The sequence below is a fragment of the Paroedura picta genome, chromosome 13 (genome assembly GCF_049243985.1).
Source record: "Paroedura picta isolate Pp20150507F chromosome 13, Ppicta_v3.0, whole genome shotgun sequence".
NCBI classification, from domain to species: Eukaryota; Metazoa; Chordata; class Lepidosauria; order Squamata; family Gekkonidae; genus Paroedura; species Paroedura picta.
In genome coordinates, this window is record NC_135381.1 from 47,668,024 (window position 1) to 47,687,612 (window position 19,589).

Genomic DNA, 19,589 nt, shown 5'->3' on the forward strand with positions numbered 1-19,589 from the left:
ACTCCTTGGCGGTGGACTCCATTGGCAAAATTGCCCGTCTGCAAAGGCGCTCCGCTGCCAGGAAGTGGCAAGGCCGAGCGAGGGACGTGAGCCGATCCTCCGCAGAGCTGCTTGGAAAAGCCGGCCTGAGCCAGCGCTCCGCTGCCAGGAAGCGGGAAGCCCGAGCGAGTCCTTCTCGGGGGGGGGGACTCCATTGACAAAATTGCCCCTCTGCAAAGGCGCTCCGCTGCCAGGAAGCGCAAAGGTCGAGCGAGGAACGTGAGCCGAGCCTCCGGGGAGCTAATTGGAAAAGCTGGCCCGAGCCGGCCCGCCTGCCGGCTGCCGCGGACAGGCCAGGCTGTGTCAACAAGCCGCCAGGTGACTTAGGCAGCTCATTCAGAAATCTCCCCCGGCTGCAGAGCGAGCTGCACGCCGTCGTCAGGCTAATGAGGCCGCGCCCCGCAAGAAGGCTGCGCGTGCCTCCGCCGCTGTCCGGAGCGGCCTGCGCGCCTGCCCAGCGCCCCGGCCTCTGCAAGCTCTGGACACGCCCGGACAACCAGGTAAGCTGCCGCGGCCGGGGGCCCTCCTCGCTTCTTTCCCCTTCCCGCTTCTCCCCTTTCAAGGCCCATTTTTAGAAATGGGCTTTGAAACTAGTTTAGCTTCATAAAATGAATGCAGTGAAATATGTACACTGCCTGTCCCAGGGAATGGTTGTTCCTCTTACAAACATGGCAAATGCAATGGCAGGCCAATTTTGCTAGCAGGTGTGCAATGTTACGATCTGGACATCAGAGCATTCTCTTTGCTTTAACACAGGAGGGGTCTCCAATGCGGTGCCAACTCCTTTCCTGGAGAATTCCAAGCATTATCAGAAAGGGAGTTGGCCATGGAAGATCCAACTGCCTGGTGAGTAGTTCTTATGAAGCTCAATAGGTATACTTGTGTGTGTACAAGAAGCTATTTCCAAAACATATGCACTCCCTGAGGTTTTGTGGTTGGCTCCACCTGAGGCAGCAGCTGTTTTGTGGATGGGTCCACTGTCCAGAGTCAGCTTTCCAAGGGTGCCCACTGACTCAGAAAGGATGGGGACCCCTGGTTCTAACATATTGCATCTCAGGTAAGCCAAGCCTGCCAGGAAAACAGAAGGGGGAATTCTGGGGAGGAAGTCATGATATCTTCATTTGAATGAAAACAGGTATCATTTTGGTGCTGTTGAGTCCTGTGGATAGGCCGCATTTTATAAAAAAGGGAGAAAGAAACTATAATCTAGAGGCTCCCAAAGTGGGCTGTACCCCCCCCCCCGGGGACAGTGGAATGATTAAGGGGGCAATGAGGAATTTTGGGACTGTAGGGCCTGTAAGTTCTGCAGGGCTTGTAAGATGGAGCTCATTTGGTGGGGGGCAGGATGGCGGACCAGATGTTAGCTGGGCCCCCTCTACTGAAGTCTGGTAGAGATTGAAATGCACTGTGACAAATCATTTGATGACTAGCTATGATTTTTTAAATTTTTAATGATTTTATTATTATACAATTTAAATTATAAAGGTAAAGGTAAAGGTATCCCCTGTGCAAGCACCGAGTCATGTCTGACCCTTGGGGTGACGCCCTCCAGTGTTTTCACGGCAGACTCAATGCGGGGTGGTTTGCCAGTGCCTTCCCCAGTCATTACCGTTTACCCCCCAGCAAGCAAGCTGGGTACTCATTTTACCCACCTCGGAAGGATGGAAGGCTGAGTCGACCTTGAGCTGGCTGCTGGGATCGAACTCCCAGCCTCATGGGCAGAGCTTTCAGACTTACCACTCTGCGCCACAAGAGGCTCTTAATTTAAGTTATAGATATATTATTTTGTAATGTTGAATGCTGGAAGCCGCCCCAAGCTGGCATGCCAGGAGGGACAGGGTACAAATTGAAAGATACATAAAAATAAAGAAAGAAGGAGTGGGGGTGAGGAATTTGGGGGCAGCAGAGGGACAGCCGTCTATCTCTTCCTGCTGCAGCTGTTTTTTCCTCCCAAGAGACATTCTGAGGAGGCTTGCCATAGTAACAACCCTGGACTTCCCACCCCAGTTCCCACCAGGGCCAGCCCTGCTGAGCTTCCTGAAGAAAACATGGGCTGGAGGGGACTGTAAGGGGGCCTGGAGGGGCCTGGCAGTCCTGTCCCACCATCCCGTGGGCAGTCCTGCCACAGACAGAAGAGGTCAGTGGGGGAGGTGGATTCCGTCAGTAGCTGAGCAGCAGGTACAGAAAATCAGGTTGGGGGAAGGACAGAAGAGCCTTCCCTTTCCGTCCCTTGAGGTAGGACAGAAGAGCAGACTAATGGTGTAGAACTTGCCTTTAATGTACTCCCATAAATGTTTATAGTTCCCTAATTATGAACTCGTAATGCCATATTAATTCTTTGATGGGGTCTCTCTTTGGATTTTAATGACTCAGTCCCCCGGCCCCTCTTTTATTCCTGAGGACAAATGGGCAACTGCAAGAAGGGATGTGCAGGGTTCAAATCCATCTGCTAAAACAACAGCCATGTGAAAGCCATGTCACAAACTAGGAAAAACTCCAACATTAAGAAAAAAAACCCTTCCAAACTTAGGCAGACATACCCCCTGCCCAGTCCTTTCCGAATAAAAGCCTCTCAGCCTGGAAGCAGAATTCATTCAGTTGCAGAATCAGGATCCCACCAAGGATGGGCAGGATCACGGTGACACCCCTTTCCTCAGTAAGCCAAGCAGGGCCTCACAGACCACCTGGAAGGGACAGGAGCTTTTCCAAAGCAGTTGGCAAGAGGGCATCCCAGGAGCCAGACAGGCTGCATGGAGAGTGGCAACACCCATGGCTGTTTTTGGCTGCTCCCACGCCCCACACCTCCTGTGGCAGTCACTGGCAGCTGGGTTTCCTTGCGTGGACAAGTTGCCCCAGGATAAATAGAAGAAGAGAAGAATTGGTTCTTATATGAATAAATAGTTGCTTCAGCACAACGATCATGCAGTGCAGGGCTGTGTGGGCATAGCCATCCTAGGCCTGGGTGCTGAAGTGTGCAGGACAACGTGGCAGAAAACAATAACAGGGCTGTCTTTACTGAATAATGGGGGCGGGGTGGGGGGGAGACCACTACCCAATGACGGCTTGACTGAAGGCAGAAGAGGATCCCATTCCTACTTACTGACCTGGAGAAAACAAAGTAACGTCAGGTGAAAGGTTGCTGGATTATTCTTGTAACTAGGGGCAAAGCCCGTTGTCTCCAAGAATACAACGGGCGCTAGAGCTTGGCAGTGGGAAGAGGAAGGGGAGGAGTTGTCCAGTCTGTAAGGGCATGGGATTGAATGTGTGTGTTGTGTGGGAGGTTGTGGTGGCATGGTGGCAAATGAGGCCATGGGTGTGGAGAGAGGGGTGTCAAGAACCTGTGGTGTGGAATATTCGTTGATTGTGGGAGAGGACTGACCTTTGGGAATTGTGGCATAGTGGTTACAGATGAGCTTTCCAGAGCCATGTCCTCAGATATGTGAAGGGAAAATCAGACTAGAGACTCTTCTTAGGGGGAGATTACATGGCAACCAATTCCTCCCAGTTCTGCATCATTTCCCTTCTTGTGTGAATTAGGCCACATTCACCAAAATGCCCCTCTGCCCTAATACACACGGGGTAGTCACAGTACACAGGTGTCCACCCTGTTCCTTCTGTCTCCCATATTTTCACTGTTGGTAAAATGTTATGTGCCCACATGCTTCTTTCATGGTTGCTCCTCAGAAGAACGGATTTTTGTACCCTATTGCTTACTACCCAAAGGAGTCTCAAAGCGGTTTACAAACACCTTTTCCATTTGTCTCTCCACAATAGTCAACCTGTGAGGTATGTAGGGTTGTGAGAGATCTGAGAGAACTGGGAATGGGCCGCAGTGACCCAGCAGGCCTCAGGTGTCTCAAAGCATTTTCCAATTGTCTTCCCTTTCTCTCCCCATAGCAGACTCCCCATGAGGGAGGTGGGGTAGAAAACCTCACAGGGAAGCTGGCAACCCTAAGAGGAAGACTGTCTGTGCACAGCAGTCTTGACCTTAGTAAGGTTTTTAATACTGTTTTTTTATTTGCCAGGCCAAGGTTATTTGCCAGGCCAATAAATAATTTCAGTTACTATGTGTCTCCAGACATTTACTTGTTCTCTATTTACAGTTTCAGGCCGTAAATATTTATTTATATCTTCCTACCCTTTCCAGACTCACAGGACTGATGCTGGTCTGCCTGTCTGCATCCCAGAATACAAACAGTTGCTGGTAAGGGCTGGCCATAACCCATAGGCCAGGAGGGACACTCCTGCACCACTCCCTACCAACTGCAGGCAAAAATGGCTCATTTGAAGGCTGGACTCTGAGGCTTTGTACGATTTTGGCCAGGGCCAGGGCGCAGCTGGAAATCGAGGCGGAGGCAGAGGCTCGAGCGAGAGCGCAGCGAGAGCGAGAAGGCGAGGACGAGGAGCGAGAAGACGAAGGCGGCGCGGGCGGCGATGGGGCCGGAGGGGACGGCGCGGACGGAGGCGAGGATGCAGCGGCGGCGGCAGCTGCAGCGGCGGCGGCGGACGTTGCGGGAGCCGAGGCGGCGGCGGCAGCAGCGGCGCGCGAAGCGGCGCGAGCGGCAGCGCGAGCAGCAGAGGCGGCACGGGCAGCGGAACGAGCAAGAGCGGCGGCGGGGAGAGGACGAGGCATTGGCCGTGGTGCAAGACCCCCAGTACCGGCCCCGGCACCGGCGGATTGGGGCCCGGGGCGCCTACCGGCCCACCTCCGGGGTGTGGAGATGCGGAGCACCTATAAATTCAAGGCTAAGTTTTCCGGAGACCCCTCCGATTTTCCTACGTTCCTGGTGCACCTCCAGGCCTACATGATGGAAATGGGGTTCACTTTCCAGGACGACGCTGAGAAAGTGCGTTTCGTGGGTCAAGCCCTAGAAGGCAAAGCAGCCAAGTGGTTCGTGGACTTGTACCGCTATCACCCCCAGGCCATCCGTGACTACAACCATTTTATGAGAGCCCTGCGCCAGATGTACGTGGAACCGTTCGAGCGGGAGACCGCGGAGAAAAAACTCAGGGCTCACCGGCAAGGGAAGTTGTCAGTGGTCGAGTACGCCAGAGAGTTTAAGGAGCTGGCTTCCTCCGTGCCGGACTGGACGGAGCCCCAACGCGTGCTGTCGTTTGTGGGGGGCCTCAATCCTACTCTGGCAGACAAATGCCTCCTCCTGGAAGACCCGCTTACAGTCGAAGGGTGGGTCCAGTTGGCTGGGGAGATGGAAAATCGATTGGAGCGAGCTTCGATGGTGCAGGTCCTGGCAGGCAAAACCGTGGCGAAAACTTCCACCCCGGCGAAAGCCAAGCCCCGAGCCAAGTTGGAGCCGTCTGAGCGCACCCGGCGCATGGAAAAGGGGCTGTGCTTGGGTTGCGGCCAAGCGGGGCACTTTCTCGCACACTGCCCGACAAAAGCAACAGCGACTCCGAAGGCCGTGAGCAGCGCCCCACCGAAAGCCCAGCCTGCCAAGAAAACCACTCCAAAGAAAAGTGCCAAGTCTCTCCTGGTGCCAGTGGCTACCGTGCCAGCAGTGGACGACTCGGAGGAGGGAAGCGGGCTGGAGGACGAGGATCAAGCCGAGGAGCAGTCGGGAAACGAGGACGGTCTGCTGTAAAGGCGCCCCGCCAGCAGGCCGCCAACAGGGGCAAACGCGTGGTGAGTGATTCCCCCTTGCTACTCCTGCCTGCCAAGCTCTCCAACCCCAAGTCGGGGAAAACAGTGGGAGTCCGGTGTATCGTGGACTCGGGGTGCACCCAATCCCTAGTGAGCCCGGCACTGGCCGAGACTTTGGGGGTGGGAAAGGTGCCGCTGAGGGAACCCTTGCCAATCACCCAATTAGACGGGAAATGTGCTCCCGGAGGGGAGGCCACAGCGAAAACGCGCCCAATGGACTTGGACATAAAAAAACATTGGGAGCAAATCCAGCCTTTGGTAGCCCCTCATTCTGCCTTCCCTTGTGTGTTGGGGTTGGATTGGTTGAAGGAGCATGACCCCCTAGTGAAGTGGAAAGAAGGGACTGTGGACTTTACCTCTCCCGCCTGCGAGCAGCACGCCCGACCGCGGGATCCCCCAAGTACGGGGGTTGTGGCCGCTTTGGGATCGGGGGGGGCAGCGCTCCCTCCTGAGTATCGGGACTTTGCGGATGTGTTCGCGGAGGTCGAGTGCAACCAACTCCCTCCCCACCGTAAAACTGACTGTGCCATCGAATTGAAGAAAGGGGAACCACTCCCCAAAGCCAAACTTTATTCCATGAGCCCCCGGGAAATGGCGGAGCTTAGGGATTTTCTGGATAAGAACCTGGCGAGGGGCTTTATTAGACCGGCCACGTCTTCATTGGCGGCCCCGGTCCTTTTTGTAAAAAAGAAGGACGGTTCGCTACGTTTGTGTACTGACTACCGTGGGTTGAACGCGGTCTCTACCTGCAATGCCTACCCGCTCCCCCTGATTAAAGACTTGTTGGGCCATTTGGGGAAGGCACGGATTTTTACGAAATTGGATTTGAGGGAAGCCTATTACCGAGTTCGGATCAAGAAGGGGCACGAATATTTAACGGCCTTTAATACCCCCCTGGGGCAGTTTGAGTACACCGTAATGCCGTTCGGCCTCGCCGGCGCTCCGGGCGTGTTCATGAATATGATTAATGAAATTATGCATGATTTATTGTACCAGGGGGTGTTGGTTTTTTATTGATGATATTCTTGTGTACTCTGAGAATGTTGAGAGTCATGTTGATCTGGTCCGCGAAGTGCTCAACCGCTTGCGGAAGCACCAGTTGTTTGCTAAACTGTCTAAATGTGAGTTCCACCGCGATGCGGTGGAGTTTTTGGGGTTCCGTGTCTCCCAGGCTGGGATTGAGATGGACCCTGGCAAGGTGCGCGACTTGCTGGCTTGGGAACCTCCCCGCACCAGGAGGCAACTGCAAAGTTTCTTAGGATTCGCTAATTTTTACAGGACTTTCATCCCTAATTTTGCTAAAGTGGCGTTGCCCCTCACTGACTTGTTGAAAACCAAACAAGGGGGAAAAGCGGCGAGCCGCCCAGGGACGCCCCTTCTGTGGACTCCCCCCTGTCAAGACGCATTTGACAAACTAAAGTTGTTGTTTACGTCCGAACCAGTACTGGCCCATGCTGACCCTTCTAAGCAATTTACTGTACAAGTAGATTCCTCGGACGTAGCGATGGGGGCCGTGATCCTCCAAGAGGGGGAGGACGGGAAGTTACACCCGCTGGCCTATCTGTCAAAGAAATTCTCAGGGGCAGAGCGAAATTGGGCAATTTGGGAAAAAGAGGCGGCTGCAGTAAAATTGGCCCTTTCCACCTGGAGGCATTGGCTAGAGGGGTCCGCGATCCCATTTGTCGTCTGGACGGATCATAAAAACCTTCAGGCACTCAAGCAGCCCCGATCGCTGTCCGCCAAGCAAATGAGATGGGCGGAGTTTTTCGCCCGTTTCAACTTCTCCCTTAAGCATCTGCCGGGTAAAATGAACTTTTTGGCAGATGCATTGTCACGCCTGCCCCAGTACAACAGCAAACGAGACCCATTGGTGGACACCGTTTTTACCCCCGCCCAACTAGGGATGGCCGCCGTGACGCGCAGCCACGTAAAGACTGTTCCGCCCATCCCAGGGGGCTGGGTCCAGAAGGAGATGTCACAAGATCCGGAGTTTGGCTCCCTCCGCCCTGATCTGTCGGAGAAGGGAGGGCTCTTTTTTAAGGGCGAGAGACTCTTTGTTCCTGTTGCGACCAGGGGAAAAGTTTTGAAACTTTGCCACGACGCAAAAACTGCTGGACACTTTGGTTTCGTGAAAACTCTGCACCTAGTCAGGAGACAGTATTGGTGGCCGTCCCTGCGCAAAGATGTGGAGAAATACGTGCAGGGGTGCCCTATTTGTATTGCCTCGAAACCGGTTGGGGGCAAGAAAAAGGGGCTATTGCAACCACAGCCCACCCCCTCTCGTCCATGGACAGATGTCACTATGGACTTTATTACGGACCTCCCTCCCAGCCACGGGAACACCGTTATTTGGGTGGTAGTAGATGCTTTTTCTAAACAGGCTCACTTCATTCCCTGCACGGGAGTGCCTTCAGCACCAAAATTGGCTTCTCTTTTTATTGAACACGTGGTACGTCTGCACGGGATCCCGACACGTGTCCTGACGGATCGGGGCCCCCAGTTCGTTTCTAAGTTTTGGAGGGAACTCCTGAGACTATTGGGGGTGGAGCAAGCCCTCACTTCGGGTTATCACCCTGAATCAAATGGCCAGACCGAAAGGGTAAACCAAATCCTGGAACAGTATTTGCGTTGCTTTATCAATCACCAGCAGGACAATTGGGTCTCCTTATTACCGCTGGCTGAATTTGCCTACAACAATGGGGTTCATGCCTCAACAGGGGTATCACCCTTTAAAGTAGTGTATGGGACTGATTTGGCAACAGCCCCCACCTGGGAACTCAGCTCCACTGAAACTCCTGACATAAATAAATGGGCATCGACCATCAGTACAGGTTGGCCAAAAATTGTTGCTAGCCTCAAAGAGGCGAAACAGGCCTATAAAGCTCAAGCAGATAAGAAAAGAGTACCTGCGCCTGATTGGAAAGTGGGAGACCTGGCCTATTTGTCTACTAAGAACCTAAGGTGCCAGCAGAAATCTAAGAAACTTGGCCCTAAATATGTGGGGCCATTTAAGGTGGTAAAACTAATTAATCCTGTGACTGTTGAGCTAGCTTTACCAAAGACTTATAGGAATGTGCATCCGGTTTTTCATTCCAGCCTGCTGCGAAGAGCTCCGGTCCCAGACGAGTGGCACCCTCCTCCAGACCAGCCTGTGCCAATTTACATCGACAAAGACACCCACTATGAAGTCAACCAAATTTTAGACTCTCGTTTGCACAAGGGTCGCCTTCAATATCTGATCGAGTGGAAAGATTTCCCCTCGGGGGACAAAGAGTGGGTGGAGGCAGGGAATGTAAAGGCACCCCGCCTTCTCCGGGCTTTCCATCGAGCATTTCCTGATTGCCCTCGCCCGGTAGATGCCGGCTAGATGGGGGAGTGAAGTTAGTTTTAATGCGGAGGGATGTCAGGATTGTAGAATCTCTGTCATAAATTAGCCTGAGTTCCTCCATGTCAGTTATATTGTTTAATGGGACCTGGCGCCTGCTAGCCCCGGCCTTGTAGTTTGTAAGCAATAAAATAGAATAGTGATGTTATTCTAACCTTATCTTGTTGTGGGCTCACAGGGTTGTTTGCACCTCTCTCAAGGATGGGAGTTTGGAATCCTGTTTTTGTTTCACATATGTCTTTCTTCACTAACCCCCCTCCTTGGGAACTGTCAAGTTTTGGGCGGGAGAAATGTATTGATAAGCTGAGGCAAATCTGGCTTCGAGTCAGATTTGACTTTCAGTCCAATGCGTATAGTGCTAATCAATAAAACTATTTTCTTTTGAATAAGTTTTGTTGTGAGTTTCCTGTGCGTCTGACAACATGACAGTTAGGACAGCCTTGGGGCGAAAAGGGCTGGCACAGCCTGTCCAAGCCTCTGTTCTCACCCCCCTTAACAGCCCTGCTGACCTCCTCTCCCTGCGGTGGTCAGGAGTAGACTGGCAGCCAGACTGGGCTGGGTGAATGGAATTTTGGTCTGTCCTGGTGAGGGGCCAATAGGAAGGCACTTTGCGCGCCTCCCCATTGGCTGCTTGGCCCTGGATGGACACTCGGAGGGCCCAATCAGGAGCCGCTTTGCGGCTCCTGATTGGGCCCTCTGAGTTTTTATCCTGGACAGGGCCCGCCCTAACTCTTCCCCAGGTGGCCTTACTCTTTTATTTAATAGGACCCTGTCCTATATTTAAAGATGAGGGTAAGGCAGCAGTGCCCTGTTTGCGTTTTCTGTCTGCAGGCATTGGAGTTCGTGAGTCCCACACAATCCTGTCTACTGCGTCTTCAATTCTGCCTCCAGCCTCAGAGAAGAAGAAGATGCAAATCAGGCTGGAAAGCATCGGCCACAACACACGCACTGCACCTGCTGCTCGGATGCAAATGGATTGGTTATTCGTCACCCACCTTAAAATGTGTTGAATCCCTTTTGAAAGGTCTCTTTGGCAGCAGAAAGAAGTGGGCCGGGCGAGGAAGAAGCCCTACTCACAGCCCTTCCAGGAACACACCCCAGTGGCCATATGAGAGCCAGCTTGGTGGAGTGAGTAAGTGCGGGGGCCGGGTGGGATTCTGGAGGCCAGCCTCCAGGTGGACCCCTGGAAGCAGTGCTCCCCAAACCCCGGTCCGGAGATCGGTACTGGTCCGTAGATCAGTCGGTACCGGTCCGTGGCTCCTCCTCGTCCTCCTCCCCGGCTGCTGCCTCGGGGGCTGCCCTGCCACTCTGCTGCCAGCTCACCTTTGGTGCTCTCCATCGGCCGCCATGGCTGGGGCTCCCCCTCGGCATGGCACTGCGCAGCTGCTGCTGACAGCGTCACCCAGCGGGTGGCGGGAAGTCAGGGACACCGGTGGGAAAGCAAGCGGAGCAGGGGCTCAGGCGGCAACGTCCCTCGGCAAAAGACTCCCACCCCCCCGGGCCTCAGTAAAATTGTCAAGCGTTGACCGGTCCCCGGTGATAAAAAGGTTGGGGACAACAGAGACGAGTTCCCCTGGAGAAAAGGGCTGGTTTGGAAGGTGAGCTCTTGGGCATTGGACCTTTGTGAGGACCCACTCCCAAATCTCCTGGAATCTCCCAGTCAGTGTTGGCAAACCTGGCCTGGCTGGCTCCAGGGTCTTTGACCGTTGTAGACTCGGGGGACCAGCCTCCCTACATGACATGCCCAGCATCCTGCCCAGGTGAAGCTGAGGCTGGCCCCCCTCTCCATCATGCACTCCCCCCTAGCTGGAGTTCTGCCCTCTTGCCCCCCATCATAATTTTGCTGCTTCTCCTCCTTCCCACAGTCCGTGCAGAACTATCTTGTCCCCCACCCCCCTTGTCTTCTGCTGGCTTGGGTCTTTTTGGAATTAGGTTTGCAGTGTTAAAGGTTTGTTGTCTTGTGTAAGAACTACCCTAACTTCAGCCTTCAGAACAGACAATTCAAGCCCTTCCAGTTCCCCCTTTGCCGCCCAGGCAGGCCCCCCCCCTCTCAGAAGGGCTCTCCCACCCCCAGCCTCCTCTGCAGCTGAGAAGCTTCCCTGAGGGACCTGAAAGGCTTATCTGGAGATCTTTGCCATATCCTGCGTCCTCCACTTTCCTTCCCGCCATCCATCACTGTGAAAAATGGCGCCTTCCTCACTCCAGCCCCCACCCGCCCCAGATCTCCCCCCTTCTTGGAGTTGTGATCCTGGGCAGGAAACACTCCCCTGCAGTTGATGAATGGCGATTATTTGGGGAAGCCACGCAACTCAATGCCTTGGCTGGACTTTGCTTGACAGATGGCCCTTCTCACTGGATGCTGAACTTCGTCCCTTCCGTGGGGTCTGCCGGTCAAGCACTTTCCCCAGCCGGGGGCTGCATGGAAGGAAGTCCGTCAGCCCCACTGCTGCTCTGGCCAGACTGCTCTAGGGTTGCTCTGCAGAGCCACAAGCTCTTCACTCCTGCATCAGGAAGGGCCTTTCCTTTTGCCTGTGTGGATTTGGCCTTTTAGCAAATGTTTGGCAAGACTTCATTGTACATGAGGGTCATGCACAAAACACCTGGGCATCTTTTCGGATTGTGGGCATAGCAGCTCTGGTTGCCAGCTCGAGATTGGGACATTCATGGGGCTTTGGGGGCAGACGGAGGCAAGGGGTAGGGAGGAGAAGGATCTAATCAGGGGACAATGCCCACAGCGGCCGTTATCTCCAGGGATGCTGATCTCTGTAGTTTGGGGAACAGCTATGATTCTGGGAGAACTCCAGGGCCCACCTAGAAGTTGGCAAACTCAATTGCAGCTCAGCTGGTGGGCTGCAGCAAGAACCGGACAGACTGCCCTAGAGCTAGGCCTATATCCCTTGGTAACGCTTCCTTGTAACACACCTTCCGTCACACATTGGATTTGCTCTCCATCCCACCTCATCGGTTCTCCATCTTCCACACCCAGCCACTGGGGAAGGGAGGGGAGGGAATGGTTGGGACGAGGATGGCAGGGGGAAAGCAGGAAGGGGGGGGAGGAGGAGGAATATCTGTGACTTGAGCTGGAAATTTTATTTCTGCCTGCCGTTCCATCCCCTAGACACGCGAGCTGGGCCCCATAAAACTGGGATTAACAGTCCTGGCTCAGCGCTAATAGAACCCACGGGGCCCTGCCGTTCGCTTGATCTGTTTCCTGCTGCTGGCCTTTGTGCTGGAGGGTGTTGTGCATCCTGACCCTCCTGCGAGGGTGTGCAGAGGTCTCCCTGCGTTGCACCTGGCCCCTGGGGGATCGGCCAGGAACAAGGCAGCCAAGAGGAATGAGGTCTGCAGCCAATGGGATCATTTCCTCTTATGGCGCCTCTTGGGACTAATAGCTTGCTGGACCACATTCAACAAATGGAAGTTGTCAAAAACTGGCAGCCACATTTTATGTGTATTTCCCGCTTTATCCATTTGCAAAAGCTGCGTCATTCTCTGGATGTAATACTTGCAGTTAAAAGTGTCTTTCTCGCATTTGTTTTAAAACCATCACAGGGGCTTATGCACACTGCTTGACACAAATCCAAATGTACAGTCTAGATTTTGGCAGGGAGTATGGAGCTGCCTTCTCTGAAAACAGACTCCTGTAGCCCGTTGCAGTTCAGCCAACCAGCCCCCTTCCCTGGGGTTTCTGTGCTCCTGGATCCACTCTGGTGACGTTTCCCACAAACCCGCGAATACGCTTTGGGCCTAAGCACCCTGCATCCCCCCCCCACCCATTTGGGAGGCTTTCTCCTTTGAGTACAACTCCAGTCACCTCCCACCACAACAGCAGGGGGGGGGGCGGATTTTTGCTGTACCTTCAAGGCCATCTATGGCTACTGAGCAGCCAGTCTGCTACCCTGTGTAAATTCCCAGGAAGTACCCCCACACAACGGCATATTTAGGCTATGGTGACTAGAGACCACGCCCTGGGCACTCACTGGACCCCATCAAGCCCCCTGGGAAGTGGGAGCCACTTACCCAAACTGGCCCCACCCAGTGACATCTGCTAAAGCAGGTGTAGGATGGCTCGGTACACCCCCACTGGCCGCAGGAGGCCCGGTCCCACGTCCCCCCGGGGACCCAAGGCTAGGCTCGGCAGTTGCTCCATTGGATGGAGAGATGCCCAACAGCCACATAGTGCGACCCCCCCCCCGCCTTCCCTCTGGCACAGGTGTTGGAGCTCACTGCCCCCCAATGACTGCTGGTCCCCCATCCCACCTTTCTGACAGCGAGGACGAGCCAAGGGACTCACAGCCTGTGGTAACCTATGGTGACTGGTCTCTCTGCCACTGCCCCTCATTGGGGGCAGTGAAAAATCTGGCCCCAGGGAGGAGGGGTGGGTTTTTGGGGGGGAGGTTCTATGCAGAGGCCCTGCCCCCAGCCCCCTCCTACCTGTCCCAGGTGCAAAATGGGATTGGGACACATTCATCTGCAGCAGGGGTAGTCAAACTGCGGCCCTCCAGATGTCCATGGACTACAATTCCCAGGAGCCCCTGCCAGCATTCGCTGGCAGGGGCTCCTGGGAACTGCAGTCCACGGACATCTGGAGGGCCGCAGTTTGACTACCCCTGATCTGCAGAATACTCCTCATAATGCTGCCCCCAATTTTTGCTTGCTCTGGCTGGAAAACAGAAGCTCTCCCTCTCAAGTTTAAATTGTCCACTCAGAAAACATGTAATGAGGAATGCTGATGATTCTTCAAGGTGTTAGAAAGAATCTCTCTCTCTCTCAAGAATCCAGATGTGGACAGATGTTGCAACCTTGTCTGGAATCTGCAGATGAGAAGCAGCATTTGTTCTTCCTGGCATTACAGTACTAATTATGTTGGGGGGGGGGGGCTTTGCAATAAAGGTCACTTCTGTTGTTGTGGGATTGCAGGAAGCTACAATGAGGAGTAACAGCTAGATTCAAGTGCAGGAACATCTTAGTAGAAAAGAAGTTTTTTGGCTATAAGCTTTCAAGTGTCCAAGCTCCCTTTTTTTGTTGGACCCTGGGCTCAAATCTAGTTGTTCCGCTCTGGAACTCTCTTCAGTGGAGAGGAAGCATCACAGAGGACCAAGAAAGAACCTTAATGGTCACTTAGGAGTACAACTGGGAGAGATTCAGAGGGATTTTACTGCAGCACATGTGGTGCTGCTGGACTTCCGTTTTGCCTTGCCGCAATAGACTGACACAGTTACACCACTGCAAGGATTATCAGCTAAAGCAATACAGATTAGATAAAACATCAGTGTAACTTGATAGGGTTGCTTAGTCGTCATGCACTGGAGTCTTTCTCCTTAAATAGCTTGTTAAAGCGGTTTCTCAGTGGAACAGGCGTCCTCGGGAGGTGGTAGGTTTTTAAACAGAGGCTGGATAGCCATCTGACGGAGAGGCTGATTCTGTGAAGGCTCAAGGGGGTGGCAGGTGACAGTGGATGAGCGAGAGGGTTGTGAGTGTCCTGCATAGTGCAGGGGGTTGGACTAGATGACCCAGGAGATCCCTTCCAACTCTTATGTTTCTAGATTCTATGATTCTATGCTCAGGCCCCAATAGAGGAGGATATTTGTTGTTGTTGTTGTTAGGTGCGAAGTCGTGGCCGACCCATCGCGACCCCATGGACAATGATCCTCCAGGCCTTCCTGTCCTCGACTATTACCCGGAGTCCATTGAAGTTTGCACCTATTCCTTCAGTTACTCCATCCAGCCACCTCATTCTCTGTCGTCCCCTTCTTCTTTTGCTTGTAAAATTTTGAGCATAACTTTGCTAGCATGAGAAATGAGTACAATGGTGCAGTAGTTTGAACATTCTTTGGCATTGCCCTTCTTTGGGATTGGAATGTAAACTGACCTTTTCCAATCCTGTGGCCATTGTTGGGTTTTCCAATTTTGCTGGCATATTGAGTGTAGCACTTTTACTGCATCGTCTTTTAAGATTTTGAATAGTTCAACTGGAATGCTGTCACCACCACTAGCTTTATTGTTGCTCAGACTTCCTAAGGCCCTTTTGACTTCACATTCCAGGATGTCTGGCTCCAGGTCAGTAACTACCCTTTTGTGGTTATCAGAGATGTTAAGCTCACTCTTGTATAGTTCTTCAGTATAATTATGCCACCTTTTTAAAATCTCTTCTGCTTCTGTGAGGTCCCTACCATTTTGGTCCCTTATCATGCCCATCTTTGCATGAAACGTTCTCTTCATATCTCCAATTTTCTTGAAAGGATCTCTGGTCCTCCCCATTCTATTGTTTTCTTCTATTTGTTTGCACTGTTCATTTAAGAAGGCATTCTTATCTCTTCTAGCTTTTCTCTGGAATTTTGCATTCAATTGGGTGTATCTTTCTCTTTCTCCCTTGCCTTTCACTTCCCTTCTCTCCTTAGCTATTTGTAAAGCTTCCTCAGACAGCCATTTTGATTTCTTGCATTTCTTTTTCTTTGGGATGGTTTTAGTTGCTACCTCTTGTACAATGTTGCGAACCGTCTTCAGGCCCTCTGTCTATCAGATCTAATTCCTTAAATCTATTTGTCACCTCTACTGTATATTTGTATACTGTATATAATGTATATTGAGCCGGCTCAAGGTTGACTCAGCCTTCCATCCTTCCGAGGTCGGTAAAATGAGTACCCAGCTTGCTGGGGGGTAAACGGTCATGACTGGGGAAGGCACTGGCAAACCACCCCGTATTGAGTCTGCCATGAAAACGCTAGAGGGCGTCACCCCAAGGGTCAGACATGACTCGGTGCTTGCACAGGAGATACCTTTACCTTTTACCTTTACTGTATATTTATTGGGGATATGATTTAGTTCATACCTGAGTGGCCTAGTGCTTTTCCCTACTTTCTTCAATTTAAGACTAAATTTTGCAACAAGAAGCTGATGATCCGAACCACAATCGGCTTCTGGTCTTGTTTTTACTGACTGTATAGAACTTCTCCATCTTTGGCTGCAGAGCACATAATCAATCTGTGTTGACCGTCTGATGTCCATGTGTAGAGTCATCTCTTGGGTTGTTGGAAAAGAGTGTTTGTTATGACCATTGCATTCTCTTGACAAAATTGTACCAGCCTGTGCCCTGCTTCATTTTGTACTCCAAGGCCAAACTTACCTAATTCCTAGCACCTCCCATGAAATACAACACTATCAATTTTGTGCATATGGCTCTGCACATGAATCATAGAATCATAGAATCATAGAATCATAGAATCATAGAATCATAGAATCATAGAATTGGAAGGGGCCATACAGGCCATCTAGTCCAACCCCCTGCTCAACGCAGGATTAGCCCTAAGCATCCTAAAGCATCCAAGAAAAGTGTGCATCCAACCTTTGCTTGAAGACTGCCAGTGAGGGGGAGCTCACCACCTCCTTAGGCAGCCTATTCCACTGCTGAACTACTCTGACTGTGAAAATGTTTTTCCTGATATCTAGCCTATATCGTTGTACTTGAAGTTTAAACCCATTACTGCGTGTCCTCTCCTCTTCAGCCAGCAGAAACAGCATCCTGCCCTCCTCCAGAGATTTTGATGTGATGCCCCTGTTGATACAGCCCAAAATGGCATTTGCCTTTTTTACCGCTGCATCACACTGCCTCCTCATGTTTAGTTTACAATCCACAAGTACCCCAAGGTCTCGTTCACACACAGTGTTACCTAGAAGTGTATCCCCCATCCCGTAGGCATGCTTTTCATTTTTCTGACCCAGATGCAGAACTTTACACTTATCTTTATTAAATTGCATCTTGTTCTCATTTGCCCATTTTTCCATTGTGTTCAGATCTCGTTGAACTCTGTCTCTATCTTCCGGAGTATTTGCCAGTCCTCCCAATTTGGTGTCATCTGCAAACTTGATGAGTAGTCCCTCCACCCCCTCATCTAGATCATTAATAAATATGTTAAAAAGTACCGGGCCGAGCATCGAGCCCTGAGGTACCTCGCTACTCACCTCTCTCCAGTCTGATGAAACACCATTGACAACAACTCTTTGAGTGCGGTTCTCTAACCAATTCCCTATCCACCTAACTATCTGAAAATCCAGATTGCAGTCCTTCAACTTATCCATCAGAACATCATGGGGAACCTTGTCAAAAGCTTTACTAAAATCCAAGTAAATGACATCAACCGAATTTCCCCGATCCAGCAAGCCTGTTACTTGGTCAAAAAAGGAAACTAGGTTGGTCTGGCAGGACCTGTTAGAGACAAATCCATGCTGACTCCCTTGGATCACCAAATTGTCCTCCAGATGTTTGCAGATCGCTCCCTTTAATATCTGCTCCATTATCTTCCCCACAACAGAGGTCAGACTCACTGGTCTGTAGTTTCCCGGGTCATCCTTCCTCCCTTTTTTGAAGATCGGAATAACGTTTGCTCTTTTCCAGTCCTCCGGGACATCTCCAGTCCTTAAAGAGGTTCCGAAGATGATGGACAAGGGCTGTGCAAGTTCTCTGGAAAGTTCTTTGAGTACTCTCGGGTGCATTTCATCCGGACCAGGGGATTTGAACTCATCCAGTGCAGCTAAATGCCTCTCGACAACCTCTCTATCCATGTTAACCTGCCACCCAGACACTATCCTTTGGCTACGGCCATCTCTAGATGTGCCTAAACACTTTGACCTGTGGGAAAAAACAGATGTAAAATAGGCACTAAGCCTTTCTCCTTTCTCTGCATCTTTCGTTAGAGTTTGTCCATCCGCACCCAACAGTGGGCCTATTGCCTCCTTTACTTTACGTTTGCTCCTCACATAACTGAAAAATCTTTTCTTGTTACAATGGGCTTCCCTGGCCAATCTTAGCTCACTCTCAGCTTTGGTCTTTCTGATGATTGATCTACAGTGTCTAGTAACCTGTAGGTACTCTTCTTTAGAGCTCTGTCCTTCCCTCCATTTCCTGAACATTTTCCTTTTCTTTCTTAGTTCCTCTTGAAGTTCTCTGTTCATCCAAATAGGCTTCTTAGAGCTCCTGCAGCGTTTTCGTCTTTCTGGGATAGTCATGGATTGAGCATGCAATAGCTCTTGTTTGAGTAGCGCCCACCCTTCACATGCTCCCTTCCCTTCCAGCATTCTCGTCCATGGTATGACACTCATCATGTCTCTGAGTTTATTAAAGTTTGCCCTATGAAAATCCAACACCCGCGTCTGGCTACAAGCTTCCTTGGCTCCCCATCTCAAAAGGAATTCTATGAGGACATGGTCACTTCCCCCTAGGGTCCCCAACTCCTTCACCTCATCCACCAACTCTTGCCTGTTGGTCAGTATTAAGTCCAGTATGGCTGAACCTCTTGTGGGTTCATCTACCATTTGATAAATGAAAATATCATCACTCCTTGAGCCACCTGGTCAACTTGGGAGGCCTTTTGGGCACCCATATTTGGGCACCCATATTCCCTGCCACCTGACGCTGGCTAAAGAAAAGGGCTTTCTTGACCCTATGGCTCTTTCTCCCTGGCCGATCCCTCTCCCCCCCCTCCCATTCCCTTCCCCCTTAGACTGGTGCCTAAGCATGTTCCTTTACTTTGACTATGAGGCTCATTTTTCTTGTTTGCATCTTGAAATGTTTTCTGAATGGTTTCCACAATTACTGTATAATGAATAGACTTGCTTTGAATTATACAGGTGTAAAATCAATGGCAATACTATCAAGAAGGTTAAACACTTAATATATCTGGGTATCTCTTTTCAATGGGCATAACCAGTTGCATGACCCATTGTAAGTTAGTAATAGTTACGGCAACTAACACTGTTTTCATTACTGCCCATTTTGGGTTTTGTTTTCCTAGAGGCAGTCCATATATATTTGCTGCACTTAAGCTTTCAGTGCTAAAGTCAGCTCACAATCTGATATATGTGGCATCTTCCACCCGTAGGTGGAGACTTTTTAATTTCATTTAGCATATCTCCATTACTGGATCTCCTCCTTGGTTCTCGTGTGGCATGTATGTTTTATTGAATGACTTTTCTTACCTTTTAATGTTCACTCTTTTGGGATCCTGATTGAGTGGAAAGGCTGTGTCCTATTGATTTTCTCCTGCATTCTGCAGGCCAGCACTGTCAGGTCTCCTCAGGAGCAGGGCTCTCAGGTCTAGATCATGAGGCCTGGGAGCTTCAATAGGTGCCAGGAGCTAGAACTGTGCTTAATTCATGGATGTGCGTTGATTCAGCACACCCTAGTAGGCTAGGAAGTAACCAGGCTCAGCTTCCCCGCCTGCAAGGACTGAGCTCCTTGGGCTGTGCCTGGGATCCTGCCAAGGATTATTGTTCTCATTCTCTGGTTCTAGGATAGGATGTGCACACTCACCCAAACATCTACTGGCGCGCTCCCTCCAACAGACATGTAGACGGACATGACTTCTGTTATCCCACCTTCGGGAGCACGACAGGAGATGGCCCACAGCAGCAGCGGGGGTGCCAGAGCAGTGAGGTCGAGCACTGAGGGGTGCTTGTTGCTCTGGCGCTGCCACCGCTGCAGAGGGCCTGGCAGCGGCAAGTAAGCCT

At 51.5% G+C, this 19,589-nt stretch overlaps 1 protein-coding gene and 1 long non-coding RNA gene across 2 annotated transcripts; both read left to right on the plus strand.

Annotated features, from left to right (window-relative positions):
* The first annotated feature begins 438 nt into the window (after positions 1-438).
* Positions 439-10,016, plus strand: LOC143822877 (uncharacterized). The gene is made up of 3 exons (XR_013226283.1): positions 439-539; positions 796-885; positions 9,915-10,016. It is a non-coding gene; the product is annotated as an uncharacterized LOC143822877 (long non-coding RNA).
* Positions 5,254-8,886, plus strand: LOC143822569 (uncharacterized). Its single transcript, XM_077307885.1, has 2 exons — positions 5,254-5,680; positions 8,795-8,886. The coding sequence occupies exon 1, from the start codon at positions 5,274-5,276 to the stop codon at positions 5,637-5,639; it is 366 nt and encodes a 121-aa protein (XP_077164000.1). The 5' UTR covers positions 5,254-5,273; the 3' UTR covers positions 5,640-5,680; positions 8,795-8,886.
* Positions 10,017-19,589: the final 9,573 nt, after the last annotated feature.

What these genes read in the sequence shown, in the direction of transcription:
- LOC143822569 (XM_077307885.1), top strand. Translation starts at nt 5,274, where the DNA reads ATGGTGCAGGTCCTGGCAGGCAAAACCGTGGCGAAAACTTCCACCCCG.